We start from the raw sequence: 19,329 nt of genomic DNA on the forward strand, positions 1-19,329 counted from the left end.
ACACTATGTTAGGAAACGTATATGACGCATTTTTGTGCCTAATACATCCATGGACCAACATTTACAATACAGCATAATACAATATTACAGAACTATTTTTTACCTAAGTGATTGTTATGTTGTAAGAGACACATTTTTCAATCCTACCAGATCCAACATTGTGAGCTCTCAAATCATATAACGTGTAATATAAATATAATAATGCATAATAACTATCATTTAAATAAACAACAACTCAATATTTATAATGTAATATGAGACCAGGGTGCAAATATTGCATAAATTCATGTATTCAATTTAGTAGGAAAAAAGCTTAGGGTATACATTTACAGTCACAGATACTGTTGCGTACATTTACTGTTGGAAATTTTCTCCCATGACCTAATTATCTGTTATCGTGTAAATTAATTCAATCACATTTAAAGCAACATCCCCACATGGAAGGTTTTTTTCTTTAAGTAGCATATAAATTACCTTGTGAGCATCTATCCGATTAAGATTTTTCAATATCTCTCTAGAGGTTGCTAAAATATGGCTGCCAGTTACACAGAAAGCTCCTTGCATGTCATGTGAAAGTATACAGGGAGGTAGATTTTACAGTGCACAGACCTGACAGAGCTTAGAGGGTCATTACAAAGACACTGTGCAGAATTATAAATCATTAATAGCAGTCTGAAGAAATGGTAATGTACAAAGTGTATGGTGATCAACACCGTCAGATGACAGTGGATGATGCTCTCATGTGTTTAGAAATTTTATGATCACTGCTACATGTCAGATCTATAACCTGCATTCTTTTCCTGTTAGCCAGCAGTAGATTGCACCTTAATGTGTTTAGTTATGCAGTGGACACCGGCACATGTCTGATCTGTTACCAGCATTTCTCCTTATTAAGGGGCAGTGTATTGTACTAAGTCTCGTATGTGCAGGATGTCCACAGCTATGCTCTGGACTAGTTGCCTGACAACAAGAATAGTGTCCTTTCCCCCACGCAGCCGGCGCCTCAGTGGTTCAACTGGTTGCTATGTAAATAGCAACCAGTGTCTCTTCAGCTCTCAGTCTGACAGTATCAGCTGTGCAATCAATTGCTGCACTTATGCAGCTAATCATTCTGCAATATCACATTGGTTGTTACCATACCAATGTTGGTGATAGTTTTTGTTGACCTAGTGTGCCTTGTAACCTGATCTGTTCTGTTCTCAGTGCTTGACCTGGATTGTTTAAAGGATTCTCTATCTTCTCCTGCCCCTGACATTAGCTAGTAACACAAATCTTTATATATATCTCTACCTGCCCTGACCCCTGGCTGCTTAAAGGAACTGTTGATTCTGTTGTCTTCCCTTGCTCCTGACCTTGGCAGTCTGATTCTCAGTTTAAAAAAGAGTATCAAGAACAATTCCGCACAAAGAGCAGGACCTTCCTCATTATTTTAGACATACCATAAAGCATTAAAGAATAATATCCACAAGGGGGTGATCTTCCAACAGGTTATAGATGCATTATATAGTTTATAACTGTTTATTTTAAATTTCAAGAATACATGAATTGTAAGCTAAATACAAAAATTGGTATAGGCTAAAAATGAAATAATAATAATAATAATTATTATTTAACTATTTCCTTGAGATATATATATATATATATATATATATATATATATATATATATATATATATATATATATATATATATATATATATAGGTCTACATCAGAATGTGCACACTATACTTTTCAATGTTGAGTTTCACTCCATGTTCTAACATAGAGCTTGAATGTCCTGACATCCAATGCTATTTTATAAAAATAATCCTGTTTTTCCCTATATGGGTAAACGTCTCTGAGAAAAGAATTATGCAAACATATTTCTATTTTACGCCTATATTACTTAACAATGGCCCATAGACAATGACAAATTGAAGTGGTTTATTGCATATAGCACAAGTTATGTGTGTCAATGGAGTTTTGTTGTTTTGAATTGAGATTTATTGAGGTTTATATTATTATTGTACCTTTAAAATGTATTTCTCACATAGTTATAAACCTTATTACTAGTAAAAAAAAAAATCTTTTTAATTTCAGATATTTGATCTGGCACCCAACCTAATAATGCATGTCCCAGGACCTCACCAAAAGGTGTTCAAGAATATTGATAATCTGAGAGAGTATGTGACAGGAAAGGTTAAATTACATGAAAAGACATTAGATAAAAACTGTCCCAGAGATTTCATTGATTGTTTCCTCATAAAGATGTTGCAGGTAAGGTTTGGGACCATCTGTATGAAATGTGAATCTTTGTGATGTGTTTGGGTTCTGAGTAAAATAAAATGTTTCTTGGGTGTTCTATAAACAAGTATTTGAAATTAATTGATGACTGATTTAACAGGTTCCTTAGTGCTTGAGGCTGAGAATTGTGATAGAGTACAGACTGCTGCTCTGTCCATGCCACTGTTGGATTGTGGCCAATATACTGAAAATTGTACCTAATTAGCTAATTACACTGTTTATATAGCTGTTTGTTTTATTCCGTCATCTGTTTTTTTTTTTAAATTTAATATGTATCCTATTTATATATAATATTTTAAAGTGGAGACTGTATGTAGATGACTTGACAGTCAATATAAAATAGACATATCCGTTACAGGCATAAATGGAAGCTTGCCACTAGTAGACAAATGTAGAAAACAAGCAGAATAGCTAATCATGTTTCCCAAGAATTTACCTTCTAATAAATCATTAATCGGGCACGAGTGTGTCACTATTTTATTAAAAAAAAATGCATGCAATCTCAAATTTTAGGAAAATTAATAAATCGCCTTTTCTCCCCTACCGCTAGGAGAAAGACAACCCTACCACAGAATTTAATTATGATAATTTGTTTGCTACCGTAATGAACCTGTTTTTTGCTGGGACAGAGACCACTAGCACCACACTGAGATATGCATTACTCATCCTGCTAAAATACCCTGACATTAGAAGTAAGTATTACCATTTCATTAACATTTATGAGTAGTATGCACTGATATGTCCCAAAAAACTTTGCCTAAGATAAAGTAGTCATAACCAAAATTTACTGGACATGACTTTGATAATAATATAAGGATGGCCATGGTTACTTTCTCTTTGAGTATTTGGGAAGACCAGTTAGATAAATTATGAATTACTCCTTATATGACAAATCTGTGGATATCTTGATTTACGTGTGGCCTTGTTGTTGTAGTCATCTATCTTACTGCAGAAAAAGTTTGTAGTCATGAATTGTTCATGCTCAACCAAGGACCTGCTACCCATCATTTTTTAATGTAAAAAAAACTATTTTTCTAACACCATTGTCCATATTGCATTGCAGCTCATAAATGTTACTGAGCAGAGCTGTAGTAAGGGCAGTATGGGATGTGCTCCCACCCAATGTGCAAATCCAAGGGAGGCACCAGTTTGGAGAGGGGTTGCCCCGTGTGAATTTGACACACCCCCTCAGTGGGTTGTTCATGCCCTACCCAAATTAAATCATGGACTGCGGCATCACCTAGAATCAAAAGTATAGGGGGTTATCGAAGGGAAAAAAAACGAAAATATCTGTGCAAAAAGCTAACACCGCAACCTGCTCTTGATCTGTCTCCTGCACAGTTATCTCAATTGCAATCAGTGGTTCAAGGTGGTACGTAAGCTTTTATTAAGTGTCAGTATGCCATACCACTAGGAGATCTGGTTCCAATGGCCTCATGGGGCTGCTAAAGGCTTTTTTTCTATCGATTTTCTTTTGTTATAGCTGGATGCTGGATCTAAATTATGGATGGCAGAGCTGGATCATGGGCCTTCTTAGTGCCTGGTCCAGGGCAGTCACCATATTTTATTTTTTGATGCACAATGCAGATCTGCCCCCAGCTCCCTGAAATGATCAGCTACCTGTCAGAAGGAGCATAGCAGTCAAGCCCAGGACTTGGGTGTTGGTCCACAGGCCACTTACCCCTTCCAATTGGCTGCTTTCCCCTTCCTCTACCTCGAAAGACAGAGGCATTAAGTCACATGTGGAATGGGCACCTCCTGACAAGAATGTGCTCCAAGTGTGTAGGCAGCAAGTGAGGCAGCCTAAGGCGTCTGCCTCCTACAGCGTGCATCTCGGGAGACAAAAAGGTCTTGGGGGACTCTTAATGTAATGTGGGTGGAGGAATGCTCTATAAATTTATTGTCAGGGTGATGGTATATTCCATTCATTTAATTACTGTAGTAAGTGGGAGTCTTCTGAATATGTACATGTGGTGTATTGTGTAGGTGTTTGCACACTAAAATATTTTAGTGTGATACACAAGTAACTCTAAAAAGTACTCCTTTTTTAAATTTTATTCTAAAGCCAACCAGGAAATCTTTTTTTGACAGAAAGGCAGTCTCCCTCATCACAGAGGCAGCAGATAGAAGCCTGCCACCAACTGGTCAGGGCAAACCATCTTTTAGAGCCTTAATGAACTCCCAATAAATGAAAATCAGAGGCACACAACTTGTGGGAAAAACATCTCTTAGTGTGTCCTGCCAGTAAAACACATGCTGTGGAATGTATTTCCACAACAGCTGGTGAGCCATGTCACGGGCACTAGGAGTCTTTACCCAGGGATCACCAGGTGATAGGCTTACCAGAGCAGTATAGGTGGTAATATGGTACTCTGGTAGCAGGGTGATCACGGAACAGGAAATAGCAGATGATGAGATGCTCAGGAAAGTCTATGACTAGCAGCACTGGCAATATGGAGGTAGTAATACACGAGGAACTGTATGGACAAAGGACACGTGAAGGTAGTCAGTGGTCTGCGGTAGCAAGTTGTACCACTGCTATAGTGAGGAGGAATGTCCAACAGAAACGAGGAGGTGATGAGAGTCAGCGGTCTGCGGATAGCAAGTTGTACCGCTGTCTGAGTGAAGGAATGGAATCCAAGTGGAGGTATCCGGGGAGTCAGTGGTCTGCGTTAGCAAGTTGTACCACTGCTATGTGAGAGGATACTGGAACAGGTGAAACTGTAAACAGGAGTCAGTGGTCTGCCACTAGCAAGTTGTACTACTGAATATATATGTGAGGAGGTGCACGGGGAGAGACTGCAACACAATATATACACGGGCACCTTGACTTTGATCCACAGTAATATGCACAATATAAATGTATAAATGACTGAACAACACTGCCAATATAGAAAGTCTCTTGAAGTAATCCGGCATGAGATAACACAGTCAATGATGGCAGTAGAGTCAGCAGATAGTACACTCCAGAGGAGAACCAACACAGTCCAGCAAGGTATGCAATACACAGCACAGTCAATGGGAAGTATGCATACCGTGGTTCAGGAGAAGGCAGTCAGACAGGAGTGCAGAGATACCTGAAGGGCAGGAGGCCAGCAGGATACAAGTCCCTGGATGGGTGAAGCAGGGGTCTAGCAGGTGCAGCGCACAGGTAGGTAGACCAGCAGGGAACACAGGAAGGCGTGGAGAGCGGATCAGCAGTAGATGGATGAGTAGCGCTGAGAAGTAACAGCAGCGGGTCTCTGCGGGAACACGGAGGTAACCAATAGCAACCAGCAGGTGCAGTAACGATGGGACACCGGAGCAGAGTTGAACTGGAACAGATGATCACGGAGAGTAGCGGGTAGCAATAGTGGCAGCAGACTCAAGGAAACACGGTAGAGTTGAAGTGATTAGAAGACTGTAGTGCACGGAGGCAGCGGATAGGCATCAGCTAACAGTCCCAATGATACATGGTAGAGTTGAAGTGATTAGAAGACTGTAGTGCACGGAGGCAGCGGATAGGAATCAGCTCACAGTCACGATGATATAGTAGATGGTAGAAGTGGTATGGGAACCACAGTAGCAGAAGTGGTTTGGAAACCACAGAGGTAGAAGTGGTTTGGAAACCACAGGAATCAGCAGGGCTGAGTGAACAAGGAAACACAGGAACACCTTCAGAGACTCATGGGGAATGAGACTCCAAGATCAGGCAACGTGGTGTTGACCACAGGTGCTTAATATAGGGAGGTTGCCTGATCTGCCAATTAAGTTAAAGGAACATACACTGAAGGTTTGGAAAGGGCTGCGCATGCGCAGTCCCTCAGGATAGAGGACGTCCACGGTTCCTAATAGTCCGGGAAGAAGCACTCACAGTCCGGTGAGTGACAGTACCCCCCCTTTTAAAGGTGGGCACAGAACGCCTGGAACCGGGCTTGTCCGGATTTTTGGAATAAAACTTCTTCAGAAGGGCAGGAGCATTAAGATCTTCAGCTTTGATCCATGAACGCTCTTCAGGACCAAAGCCCTTCCAATGAACGAGGAAACGGAGGACTCCTCGCGAAATTTTTGCATCCAATACCTCAGTAATCTCGAAATCCTCCTCCTGATGAACTTGAACTGGCTGCGGTGCTGAGGGAGGAGTCGAGAAACGATTGATAATAAGAGGTTTGAGTAAGGACACATGGAAGGCATTGGAAATCCGAAGATTCTTAGGAAGAAGAAGTTTAACACATACTGGATTGATAACTTGAATGATCCTATATGGACCAATAAAACGAGGGGCGAATTTCATAGATGGAACCTTCAAACGAATATTTTTGGTAGATAACCAGACACGATCTCCAATTTTTAGTGGTGGAATAGCCCGCCTCTTCTTATCTGCGAAAGACTTATATTTGTTAGATGTCTTCTTTAAACAGGTTTTGACCTGAGACCAGATATTTTTGAAGGTCTGACAAGCAGTCTCCACAGCAGGAACTTGGGTGGGCGGGAGGGCAGGAAATTCCGGAAAAGACGGATGGTGACCGTAGACCACAAAGAATGGAGTTTTGGATGATGACTCATGGTACATGTTGTTATGGGCGAATTCAGCCCAAGGGAGCAATTCTACCCAGTTGTCTTGGTTGGCTGAAGAGAACATCCTAATAAAAGTCTCAAGATCTTGATTGACTCGTTCCGTTTGTCCGTTAGATTGCGGATGGTAAGACGATGAGAGTGCTAATCGTATGCCCAAGGTTTTACAAAGGGCCCGCCAGAATCTGGAAACGAATTGTACTCCTCTATCTGACACAATCTCAGACGGACATCCATGGATGCGGAAGATTTCTTTAATGAAATGTTCAGCCAGAGTAGACGAGGAAGGTAAACCGGACAGAGGGACGAAATGAGCCATCTTCGAAAATCTGTCTACCACTACCCAAATAGTATTGTGATTCTTACTTGGTGGCAAATCAGTAACGAAATCCATACTAATATGGGTCCAAGGCTTGGACGGAATGGGTAGTGGTCGCAGCAACCCTGCTGGAGTTCTGCGGGAGGATTTGAACTGAGAACATAAATCACAGGAAGCAATAAACTCTTTGACGTCTCTCCTCATTGAAGGCCACCAGTAACTACGAGAGAGAATCTCAAAGGTCTTATGTTCACCGGCGTGTCCAGAAAAACGAGAGGCATGGAACCACGAAAGGATTTTCCTCCTCAGAGTAGGAGGCACGAGGGTCTTCCCAAATGGTAGCATTTTGGTGGATGACGCAGCCAGAGAAATACATTTGGGGTCTAGAATAGCATGGTTGGGAACCTCTTCTACATCAGAGGACGTCACAAAAGCTCGAGATAGAGCGTCAGCTTTCTTGTTCTTAGCAGCTGGTTTGAAGGTTATAATTAATTCAAAACGGGAAAAGAAAAGAGACCATCTTGCTTGACGAGGGTTCAAGCATTGAGCAGATTGCAAATATGACAAGTTCTTATGATCCGTGAAGATCGTCACAGGATGGCGAGCTCCTTCCAACAAGTATCTCCATTCCTCTAATGCAGCTTTGATGGCCAGCAACTCCTTGTCCCCGATAGTATAGTTTTTCTCTGCGGGCAGAAGACCCCGAGAGTAGAAGGCACAAGGATGTAATTTTTGTTGCTCCGAGCGTTGGGAGAGAATAGCTCCTAAGCCCACATTAGAGGCATCTACTTCTAGGAAGAAGGGGAGTGTCACATCAGGTTGTCGCAGAATGGGAGCAGACGAGAAGGACTCTTTGAGGATTTGAAAGGCTTGGAGAGCCTCAGATGACCATTGCTTAGTATTAGCCCCTTTCCGAGTTAAGGCCACAATGGGAGATGCAATGGATGAGAAGTCTTGAATGAAGCGTCTATAGTAATTGGCAAAACCTAAAAAACGCTGGATGGCACGAAGAGTAGTTGGCTGAGGCCAATGTAGTACAGCATTTACTTTGTCTGGATCCATCTTCAGGCCAACTCCGGAAACTATATACCCCAAGAATGGAATCTGGGGTAACTCGAATGAACATTTTTCCAATTTACAGAACAATGAGTTTTTCCGTAGTCTGGAGAGGACCTCTGCCACATGTTGGTGATGAGAAGGCAGGTCCTGTGAGAAGATCAATATGTCGTCCAGGTAGACAACGACACATACATATAATAAGTCCCGAAAGATCTCATTGATGAAACCCTGGAAAACCGCGGGGGCATTACACAGCCCGAAGGGCATTACTAAATATTCGTAATGCCCATCTCTGGTGTTAAACGCGGTCTTCCATTCGTCACCGGAACGGATTCTAATTAAATTGTAGGCACCACGAAGATCCAACTTAGTAAATATCCGAGCTCCCTTGATGCGATCAAATAGCTCAGTGATCAGCGGAATGGGATACCGATTCTTGATAGTAATGGCGTTGAGTCCACGAAAATCTATACAAGGGCGTAATGATCCATCCTTCTTTTTGACGAAGAAGAACCCAGCTCCAGCGGGAGAGGTGGAAGGTCGAATGAACCCACGCTGGAGATTCTCCTGTATGTACTCAGATGTGGCTTGAGTTTCAGGTAACGAGAGAGGATAGACCCGACCCCTGGGAGGAGTCTTGCCAGGTAGAAGGTCGATCGGACAATCCCAAGAACGATGAGGAGGAAGACGTTCAGACTGAGCTTTATCAAACACATCGGCAAATGAAGCATACTGAGGAGGGAGTCCCGGGGAGGACGATGAGATGGAAGATTGCTGTACTTTAAGAGGAATAACTTGAGAGAGACAACGATGGTGACATTCAGGCCCCCAAGACGTAACTTGAGGGGTGCGCCAGTCAATCTGGGGAGAGTGACATTGAAGCCATGGAAGGCCTAAGACAATCGGACTTGTCGTAACAGGAAGAATTAAAAACGAAATTTCTTCATGGTGTAGTACACCAATCTGAAGGGTTACTGGAGACGTACTCTGGGTGATGAGACCATTGATGAGACGTGATCCATCTATAGCCGTCACAGTAATGGGTGTTTTTAAAGTGATCACTGGTAGGGACCATTGATTCACTAGTGATTTAGAAATGAAATTTCCTGCTGCTCCGGAATCAATCAATGCCTGTGACTCAAAGGATTTGGTAGCAAAGGAAATCGTAACATCGAAAGCGCAGACTTTAGATTTCATAGACAATGGAGAGGACTCCAGGGACCCTAACTTCACCTCTCCAGAACTAGTTAGGGCCTGGCATTTCCCGATTTCTTAGGGCAAGAACTGAGCATATGTGTGGAATCAGCACAATAGATACAGAGTCTATTCTTTACTCTTCGTTTCCTCTCTTCTAAAGATAATTTGGAACGTCCTATCTCCATGGGAATCACAGAAGGTGAAACTGGACGAAATTGAGGGTTTAAACGAAGAGGTGCTTTAGCAGAAGTTGTTTTCTCAGATTCTCTTTCACGAAATCTCATGTCTACACGATGGCAAAGAGAGATCAAATCTTCTAGTGACGAAGGAAGCTCTTGGGTAGTCAGTGCATCTTTAATTTTATCGGAGAGCCCCTGCCAGAAGGCGGCAACTAATGCTTCAGTGTTCCACTGAAGTTCAGAGGCTAAGATCCTAAATTGAATGACATACTGTCCTACTGTATGGGAGCCTTGTCGCAAACGAAGAATGCTGGAAGCAGCGGAGGTCACACGACCTGGTTCATCGAACACACTTCGGAACGTGGAAATGAATTTGGCACTATCTTGTAGAATTGGATCGTTTCTCTCCCACAGAGGGGAGGCCCAAGCCAGGGCTTGTCCAGAAAACAATGAGATAAGATAGGCCACTCTGGAACGATGGGTAGAAAAATTTTGAGGTTGGAGTTCAAAATGGACTGAACATTGGTTAAGGAAACCTCTACAAGTTTTGGGGTCCCCGTCATATTTTGACGGAGTAGGCAGGTGAAGCGTAGGAGCTGTAGACACCTGGGATGGCACTGGGGAAACGGAGGAAAGCACAGGAGCTTCAATACTAGCTGTAACAGTCTGTCCAGATGTTCCTTGGGAGGTTAACGATTGGTAACATTGAAGTAACAGCTGTTGGCGAGCATCCTGTTGCTCCACACGGCTGACCAGATGCTGCAGCATCTCTTTAGCAGTAGGTTCCGTATCTGGGTCTGTCATGGCCTGATCTTACTGTCACGGGCACTAGGAGTCTTTACCCAGGGATCACCAGGTGATAGGCTTACCAGAGCAGTATAGGTGGTAATATGGTACTCTGGTAGCAGGGTGATCACGGAACAGGAAATAGCAGATGATGAGATGCTCAGGAAAGTCTATGACTAGCAGCACTGGCAATATGGAGGTAGTAATACACGAGGAACTGTATGGACAAAGGACACGTGAAGGTAGTCAGTGGTCTGCGGTAGCAAGTTGTACCACTGCTATAGTGAGGAGGAATGTCCAACAGAAACGAGGAGGTGATGAGAGTCAGCGGTCTGCGGATAGCAAGTTGTACCGCTGTCTGAGTGAAGGAATGGAATCCAAGTGGAGGTATCCGGGGAGTCAGTGGTCTGCGTTAGCAAGTTGTACCACTGCTATGTGAGAGGATACTGGAACAGGTGAAACTGTAAACAGGAGTCAGTGGTCTGCCACTAGCAAGTTGTACTACTGAATATATATGTGAGGAGGTGCACGGGGAGAGACTGCAACACAATATATACACGGGCACCTTGACTTTGATCCACAGTAATATGCACAATATAAATGTATAAATGACTGAACAACACTGCCAATATAGAAAGTCTCTTGAAGTAATCCGGCATGAGATAACACAGTCAATGATGGCAGTAGAGTCAGCAGATAGTACACTCCAGAGGAGAACCAACACAGTCCAGCAAGGTATGCAATACACAGCACAGTCAATGGGAAGTATGCATACCGTGGTTCAGGAGAAGGCAGTCAGACAGGAGTGCAGAGATACCTGAAGGGCAGGAGGCCAGCAGGATACAAGTCCCTGGATGGGTGAAGCAGGGGTCTAGCAGGTGCAGCGCACAGGTAGGTAGACCAGCAGGGAACACAGGAAGGCGTGGAGAGCGGATCAGCAGTAGATGGATGAGTAGCGCTGAGAAGTAACAGCAGCGGGTCTCTGCGGGAACACGGAGGTAACCAATAGCAACCAGCAGGTGCAGTAACGATGGGACACCGGAGCAGAGTTGAACTGGAACAGATGATCACGGAGAGTAGCGGGTAGCAATAGTGGCAGCAGACTCAAGGAAACACGGTAGAGTTGAAGTGATTAGAAGACTGTAGTGCACGGAGGCAGCGGATAGGCATCAGCTAACAGTCCCAATGATACATGGTAGAGTTGAAGTGATTAGAAGACTGTAGTGCACGGAGGCAGCGGATAGGAATCAGCTCACAGTCACGATGATATAGTAGATGGTAGAAGTGGTATGGGAACCACAGTAGCAGAAGTGGTTTGGAAACCACAGAGGTAGAAGTGGTTTGGAAACCACAGGAATCAGCAGGGCTGAGTGAACAAGGAAACACAGGAACACCTTCAGAGACTCATGGGGAATGAGACTCCAAGATCAGGCAACGTGGTGTTGACCACAGGTGCTTAATATAGGGAGGTTGCCTGATCTGCCAATTAAGTTAAAGGAACATACACTGAAGGTTTGGAAAGGGCTGCGCATGCGCAGTCCCTCAGGATAGAGGACGTCCACGGTTCCTAATAGTCCGGGAAGAAGCACTCACAGTCCGGTGAGTGACAAGCCACAGGTTGCTTGAACCTGCCATATCTAACTGCTTGCAGCCGAGGCACCTTTTAGTCACTTGGAAAATGTTGGTCTGATAGGGATTGTTAAACCCTATGATAAAACTTTTTCCCACTCACAACTTACATCCATTAAATCCAGCACATTTAATTGATGTTTTAATAGCATTAGACTTTAAAATATTTTAAGCTGTGAATAGGTAAGCTTGTTGTCACAGGGATCAATGATCAGTAGCAGGGCCGTCTTTCCCATTGGGCACGCTGGGCAGGTGCCCGGGGGCCCTGCAGCCCAGGGGGGCCCTCCGGAGGCAGGACAAAAAAGAAAACCCTGAAAAAAAAGAAGAAAATACTTACCGTGCTGTCAGCTGGCGATCCGGCTCCCTCCCTGGTCTCCTCCTCCCTCGCTGGCAGTGCATGTCGGGCGTGACATCATCACGCCCGCCCGACATCCATTGCGGAGTGCGACGGAGGAGGAGACCAGGGAGGGAGCCGGATCGCCAGCTGACAGCACGGTAAGTATTTTCTTCTTTTTTTCAGGGTTTTCTTTTTCCTGCCTCCAACGGGCCCCGCTGGGCTGCAGGGCCCATATATATAATCATTATTTTTTTATTTTTGTATATATAGGGGCCCCGGTGCACTGCTGTGCCCGGGGGCCCAAGAGGTTCTTAAGAGGGCCCTGATCAGTAGGACACTTGCATTCTACAAAGAGTGTTCAGTTGCATTCAATGCTGGTAACACACCTATGACCAGTTGTGTAATGTAAACAGACTGTAACACAGAGCAATGAGGTGAGGATAAGAGGGCATCACTTACAGCATGTGGCTTGGATATCAAAGCACATTGTCCCTAAATAAAATTGGTATTTGTGCTAAAAATAAACACGTTGTGGTCAAACTGCAGAGCCGCAACAAGGGTGGTATAACATGTGCCCACACCCTGGTTGTCTACCATTATATCCACCAAAGTGATAGGGGGTGGGCAGCATCAGTGTTGCCCTTCTGCTCAGAGTACTAAAATGTCTAGTTACTGATAGAGAACAACTGCTCTCTTATACATACAATAGAGCATACCAGACACTGAAAACAGCACATAAAGTGTTACACAGGTTGAAACACATTATAACATAAATTCTTACACATATCATTAAACAAATTTGCAAACATTTTATTAATATTTCACCCCTCTTACAATATCTAATATATGTAACAAGTAACTTATACATGTGATTTGATTGCAGAACAATGTAATTAAAAAAACATACAGATTGTTTTTTTTATCTTCCAACAGAAAAGATCTATGATGAAATTGGCAAGGTGACTGGCCAGAGTCGCTGTCCAACACTTGAGGATAGACTCAAAATGCCATACACTGATGCAGTGGTTCATGAAATACAGAGATTTGTAGATATTGCACCTCTAGGGCTCCCACACTCAACCAACCAGGATACAAAGCTGAGAGGCTATCACATTCCAAAGGTCAGGAACCTGGACATGAGACACCTTTTTATAGCAAAAAAGATGTCAGGGAATGGTTTTCAGCATAAATGGTCAAGCTGGTTTACAAATCTTTAAATTTGTTTTCTTCTGTATTGTATCTCCTTCCCGTATGCCCTACAGCATTTCTCTGAAGGCCTCTCTTCCCCTTTTACAGTCTTCCATCTTTATGGAATGCAATATCAGGAACTCTTCCACTCTAGCTTACAATTTCCAAATAAAGTTCCTCTCCTTACTTGCGTAAGCTGTTTCTGTTAAACATGGAATATTTCAGAAGTGGTCTTCATATTAAAGGTAAAATTGGTTTTATTGTTCTCTAGGGTACAACAGTGTTCTCCATGTTAACCTCTATCCTGAAGGATGATAAATATTTCAAAGATCCACTGAAATTTGATCCACGACATTTCTTAGATGATCAAGGCAATCTGAAGAAAAGTGAAGCTTTCACACCCTTCTCTATAGGTGATATCCAAGGCAATGTTAATATAAGATAGAATGTGTATAGAATAATACTTACTTTGTATATTTATATTTCTTATCATCATCATCTATTTATTTATATAGCGCCACTAATTCCACAGTGCCGTACAGAGAACTCATTCACATCAGTCCCTGCCCCATTGGAGCTTACAATCTAAATTCCCTAACATACACACAGACTGAGATAGACTAAGGGCAATTTAATAGCAGCCATTTAACCTACTGGTATGTTTTTGGAGTGTGGGAGGAAACCAGAGCACCCGGAGGAAACCCACACAAACATGGGTAGAACATATAAACTCCACACAGATAAGGCCATGGTCAGGAATCGATCTCATGACCTCAGTGTAGTGAGGCAGAAGTGCTAACCACTTAGCCAAAGTGCTGCCTGCCCTTCACTGACATTCTTAGTGTTTTATATGAATTCTCTCTATTAACCGTTGTATTACTCCTCACAAGCCATGTTAATTCTTGACTTACTCCCACAGGTAAGAGAGCCTGCATTGGAGAGGGTCTTGCACGCATGGAGATTTTTCTGTTCCTCACATCCATTATACAGTTGTTTGATCTGAAATGCAACATGGAACCTGAAGATATTGACATATCGCCCGTACCCAACAGTGGCAGCAATGTTCCTCGACCTTACATGCTTTATGTAATCCAACACTAACCCAGTGACCTAACCTCAACCAATTCAGATTTCCCTTTAATACAAGATATGGCCATCACTCAGATGGCCTCAGAGGTACTGAATGTACATGGTTATATATGTATCTTTGCAAGTCAACACAGTGGGGGTCAATTCACCAAGAGGTATCTCAAAATTTATTGTATAAAACAAATATACTTAATTGAAAACTCAGTTTGACTAGCAGAAAAATTGATTAGTAGCTGAATAAAAAAAAAGTACAATTTTGCAGCTCGCTTTTTATCATTATATATGTAAAGCTGCAAAACAGTCATAGGAAGCTGTCATGTAAGCAGGACTGGTGGAAACTGTCTCTCAGAGGCAGCACTCTTCTCTCTTTTGGAGGTAGTGCCCTCTTACGTCAGAGGTGGCACCCCACCCCTACTGCTTCTTACCTTAGCAGATAAGAGCCTAAATGGAATTTCAAGTCCTGTGTCATACTCCCTGCCCATCACTGACATTGAAAAGCAGCAGCCAACAGCTTCACAGGTAAGAGGCTTCCAGGTGCTACTCTCCCATGTGAGCAGCTGGCGCTATGTTTGGGGGCATTACAGCAACATTAAGAAACACTTCTTTTTTTAGGTGCTCCTAACCATTGATAGCTCTAGCCCTGCAAGCAAGATGAATCTAGAATTGGCACAAAATATAATTGAAGGCAAATGCAATAATTAAATGCTACATTTCTACATCAGCCCTATAGGCACAATTCTACCAATGTAATAAAAACATTCAAATGGATGATAATGACCAGATAGTCAAATTATTTGAGCCAGTTTGAAATTTGGTTGAACCTGTATGGTTCAGCTTTCTCCATCTTGTAGCAAAACTAATCTAGAAAATGCCTAAATAAATTTTTGGTTTGACCACCCTGGTGAGCATTTTATAATGGCTAAACTGTTAACTTGAATTCAAAGTTTAAATTTGAAGATTGAGAGCTTGCCGTTAAAAGAAATTTATAAAACACTGTAATATTGTACCATTTCCATGCTTGTGATTAAATTGCTGCATTCTATAGTGTTTGTTTTGTTTTTTTCATTTGAGCTTTATTGTGTTTAAGTTTGAAGCTTCATGAAAGAACATTAAAAATACTAAATGTTGCCAACCAGTTTGTAAATAATCAAACATTTTCATTTAGCTCAAATTTAGTTCAAATGTGAAGTCTTTCAATAATTTAGATTTTTTTTTTTATGAAGTTTCAATGAACTGGTTTAAGAACCCCTATGAAAAAATTTCGATCAACTCTATATATGCTGTGAACAGCTGCCTCTCTGCTGTTTTCACCTGGATGCTAAGTAACGTTCAACATGCCCAAGAGCTGATTAACTTGCTTTCTCGCAGTTACCACTTCCATCATCTCTCACGCTCAAGAATATAACCATTTCCTCAGTCTCCCAAGCTTACTGCTTTGGTGTCATATATGCTTCTGCCCTCAGCTTTTTTTTTTTAATCAAAATTATTATTATTGGGGTATTTAAACGGTAAGGGAGGGGATACAGAACAAATAAAGGGAATGGGAAGGGGTACATAGTGGGGAGCAGACACACAACAAGCTGAATACAAACCTGAATTGTAAGTGGCATTAACAGATAAAGATTAATAAATCAGTCAAACTTCCGGCAGATAAATACGTTATATACTCTAGGGCCAAACTGTTGCGTTTCCTATGGCACAGCTTGGGAAGACTGTACATGAGGATTCAGGATTGCAGTGATCAACCTGACTGGAGGGCCAAGCATCCCAACCCTCCTCCCCCTCTATAGCAAACTCGTGGCAGGACATCAACTTACCTATGGATGAGGAAAGGGCCATGGAATAAGAAACCTCGTGTGACTCCATATCTTAGCTGAAATGGATTTTAGCTACAATTTTGTTGTTGGAGGGAGGGGAGGATTGTTTCCACTGTTGAGCAATGGTCGCTCTAGCAGCAATCATGATATGACCCCATATATATCTATGATGTTGCGGTACCTGATCGGGGAATATTTGGAGAAGGGCAATGAGCGAAGACAGGAAAAGTTTTACCGACATGACCTTTTCTGCGAGTTGAAAAACTTCAATCCAAATCGTTTGAATTATCGGGCAGGATCAAAAGGCATGAAAAATATGACCCACCTCTCCACAACTATGTCAGCAATGCTGAGTGAGTGGGACATATTTTAAAGAGGCAGGCAAGGGTTAAGTAAGTCCTGTACAGGAGCTTCATAAACATTTTCAGGTGATTTTTGCATTTAGACATTTTGGCAAAATTATTATAAATGCAGTTCCATTGAGTCGGGGAAAGAGCTATATCTAAACCGGATTCCCATTTTGCTTGGGAAGTATGTTTAGTTGTAATAGAGAGGGTGGAAAGTTAGTGTCAGGCATAAGCCCCTCTAGCTACTCCCTGATTAGATACCTTATCGTATTTTCCAACAGTCATACAATATATCACCTCTATTTTGTCAGGAAAACGCTCCTGAACCCCTTTACTTGTCACAAACCGCCCTCTGCGCACTTGTGACTTGGAAGCTCACCGTAAGGTAACACACAGGATTCCAGCCTAAATCTCAAACTCACATCTTCCTCTAAGGCTACAGATTTCGCTGGTCCCATCCCAACACATACACATGCTTAACATCTCACAACTGCCACCAGCTACGTATAAGGCCCATAACAAGCCTATGACTTAATCACCCAATTGCGCACACTCTGTGCTCTGATAGCTGAACAGTTAACCCTTCACAAACTTGTTTCTAAAGAGTTAATCTAGCCAAGCAATCTGTCTCTTCTAAACAGGCAATGAATTTGTTTTGGAGCAATAAGGACAGAACTATTAAATTGTTAGATTTAATATACAAAAAGTACAATGCTTACAGAGAATAAAAAAACAATTAGCTAAAGATTTGACATACAAGTAAAAAATTGCAAACAGTTATAAAAACAAATGGGATGAAAGTACAGAGCATCACTTACATATAATATTCTGTATGCCTGGGGCAATCAGAAGAGATGGACAGTCCTTCAGTTAGATTGATCCCCAAGAAGCTGACAATTTGTACCTTCAAAACACAGTTTTTAAGCAAAATAAAATGGGATGGTCTTCACAGAGGCAGTGTTTAATGCCAATAGGGGGCTGGGATGTCCCCTGGGTGTCACTATAGTTTGCTCACAAATATTCCCAAAGCTTTGACCTGTGGGTAATTCTTCACAGATATATCCCAGAGACATAACTCCCCCTTCAATAAACGGATCATAATCTCCCACACATTTAAATACCAAACATGATGTAATTATGACAATGTGACATATTTTTGGAAAAGATATGCGAGTATAGCTGTTCCCGGATACCACCCGTACCTGTCATTCATAACCCTGATGTGATTTCTGCTCCTCAGTATGGAGTAACACCCGGATTTCCCAAAATTTGAACTATGAAGGCATTTTCCTTTTGAAGCTCATATTTCTATTTACCTGTATAAGCCTGCAAAATGCTGCCTTGGACTGCAAGGATGTCCAGATGTGACCGGCCCCACAAAGTCTATTCAGGAGTCCAAGATTAACAGCAAGAGCTCTTTGAAGCTGCTACAGGTGATATGGTTTTCTTCTCACACTGGGATGTGCAAAGCCATCAAATACATTTCCATCAGACTCTCTGTCTTCACATTTTACACTTTAGCTAAACTTATCAATGGATTCATTTGCTATAACATATTTACCCTGCTGTTACGATTTATCCCTTATAAATAACTGTAAGTTCTCTGTGTACACGGCAGGTAGGTATACCAAAATGTGATATCTCTTTTGCTATTGGCTCTATTCATTTTAGAATAGAGAAGATGTGGGCGGGGGGTTTACCGGGCATGCCTTACGCAGAAGGTCAGTGATCCAATGCTGCAGCCGCAGGTACTTATAAAAATCTCTGGCGGGGAGGTCAAAACTATCCTGCAGCTTTTCAAAGGAGCAAAAACCCCAAACAAATGTGCCAAGGAGCAATAACTCTCAGAGATCCAATTAGAGAGACTGGATTGGGGATAAGTGAAGCAACAATGTAGAGAGAGATATTACTAGTGGGGGATTTAAAGTCTGGAGAGGATTCCACTGTCCTATCCCAAACCTTAAGAGCGTCGCGGATAGAATAAGGAGGCGGGGGGGGGGGTGAGGTCTCAGAGGGGAAGGGAGCCAGATTAGATCAGCTATAGAGAAAGAGAGGTAAAGGGCACCCTCCAGATCAACCCAGGGTTTGTGTTTAGCCAAAAGGGCCCAGTCCCGAATCTGAAAAATAATACATGCCTCTTGATATTTTACTAAGTTGAGTAACGCAAGCCCACCCTGCTTTCTGGGCAAAGCCATAAGCATGAAAGACAAACGAGAGGGCTTACCCCTCCAGATGTACTTAATCATAAGGGAGTGCAGTGCATCTAGATAGCAGATATGGGATTGTTCTAAAAATGTACATGAGTTTGGGGAGCAGCATCATTTTGAAAGCCGTCACTCTGCCCTGCCAGGAGACCTCACAGCCCATCCAGGTAGTTGATAGTTTAGCAAGTTGGGCAATCAAAGGCGTGTAATTTAAATCAAATACATCAGAAATGTTGGCCGGGATTTGGATTCCAAGGTAGGAAAGTGAGTGTTCCTTTCACCCGCGGGACTGGGTGTGCAGCGGACCAGATGAACAAGCGATGTCCCATCCATTTAATAG

The 19,329-nt window shown here is 42.4% G+C and overlaps 1 protein-coding gene across 1 annotated transcript in view; it reads left to right on the forward strand.

The window, feature by feature from the left end:
* The window catches only part of LOC142102247 (cytochrome P450 2C23-like), a 34,678-nt gene extending 19,015 nt beyond the window's left edge, over positions 1–15,663 (forward strand). Inside the window, exons 5-9 of the mRNA XM_075186982.1 lie at positions 2,081–2,257; positions 2,835–2,976; positions 13,278–13,465; positions 13,804–13,945; positions 14,452–15,663. Coding sequence (XP_075043083.1) covers positions 2,081–2,257; positions 2,835–2,976; positions 13,278–13,465; positions 13,804–13,945; positions 14,452–14,633 — 831 coding nt within the window. The 3' untranslated portion in view covers positions 14,634–15,663. The remainder of the gene's footprint in view (positions 1–2,080; positions 2,258–2,834; positions 2,977–13,277; positions 13,466–13,803; positions 13,946–14,451) is intronic.
* The last annotated feature ends 3,666 nt before the right edge of the window (positions 15,664–19,329 follow it).

The sequence above is a fragment of the Mixophyes fleayi genome, chromosome 9 (assembly GCF_038048845.1).
Source record: "Mixophyes fleayi isolate aMixFle1 chromosome 9, aMixFle1.hap1, whole genome shotgun sequence".
In the NCBI taxonomy this organism is placed as follows: domain Eukaryota; kingdom Metazoa; phylum Chordata; class Amphibia; order Anura; family Limnodynastidae; genus Mixophyes; species Mixophyes fleayi.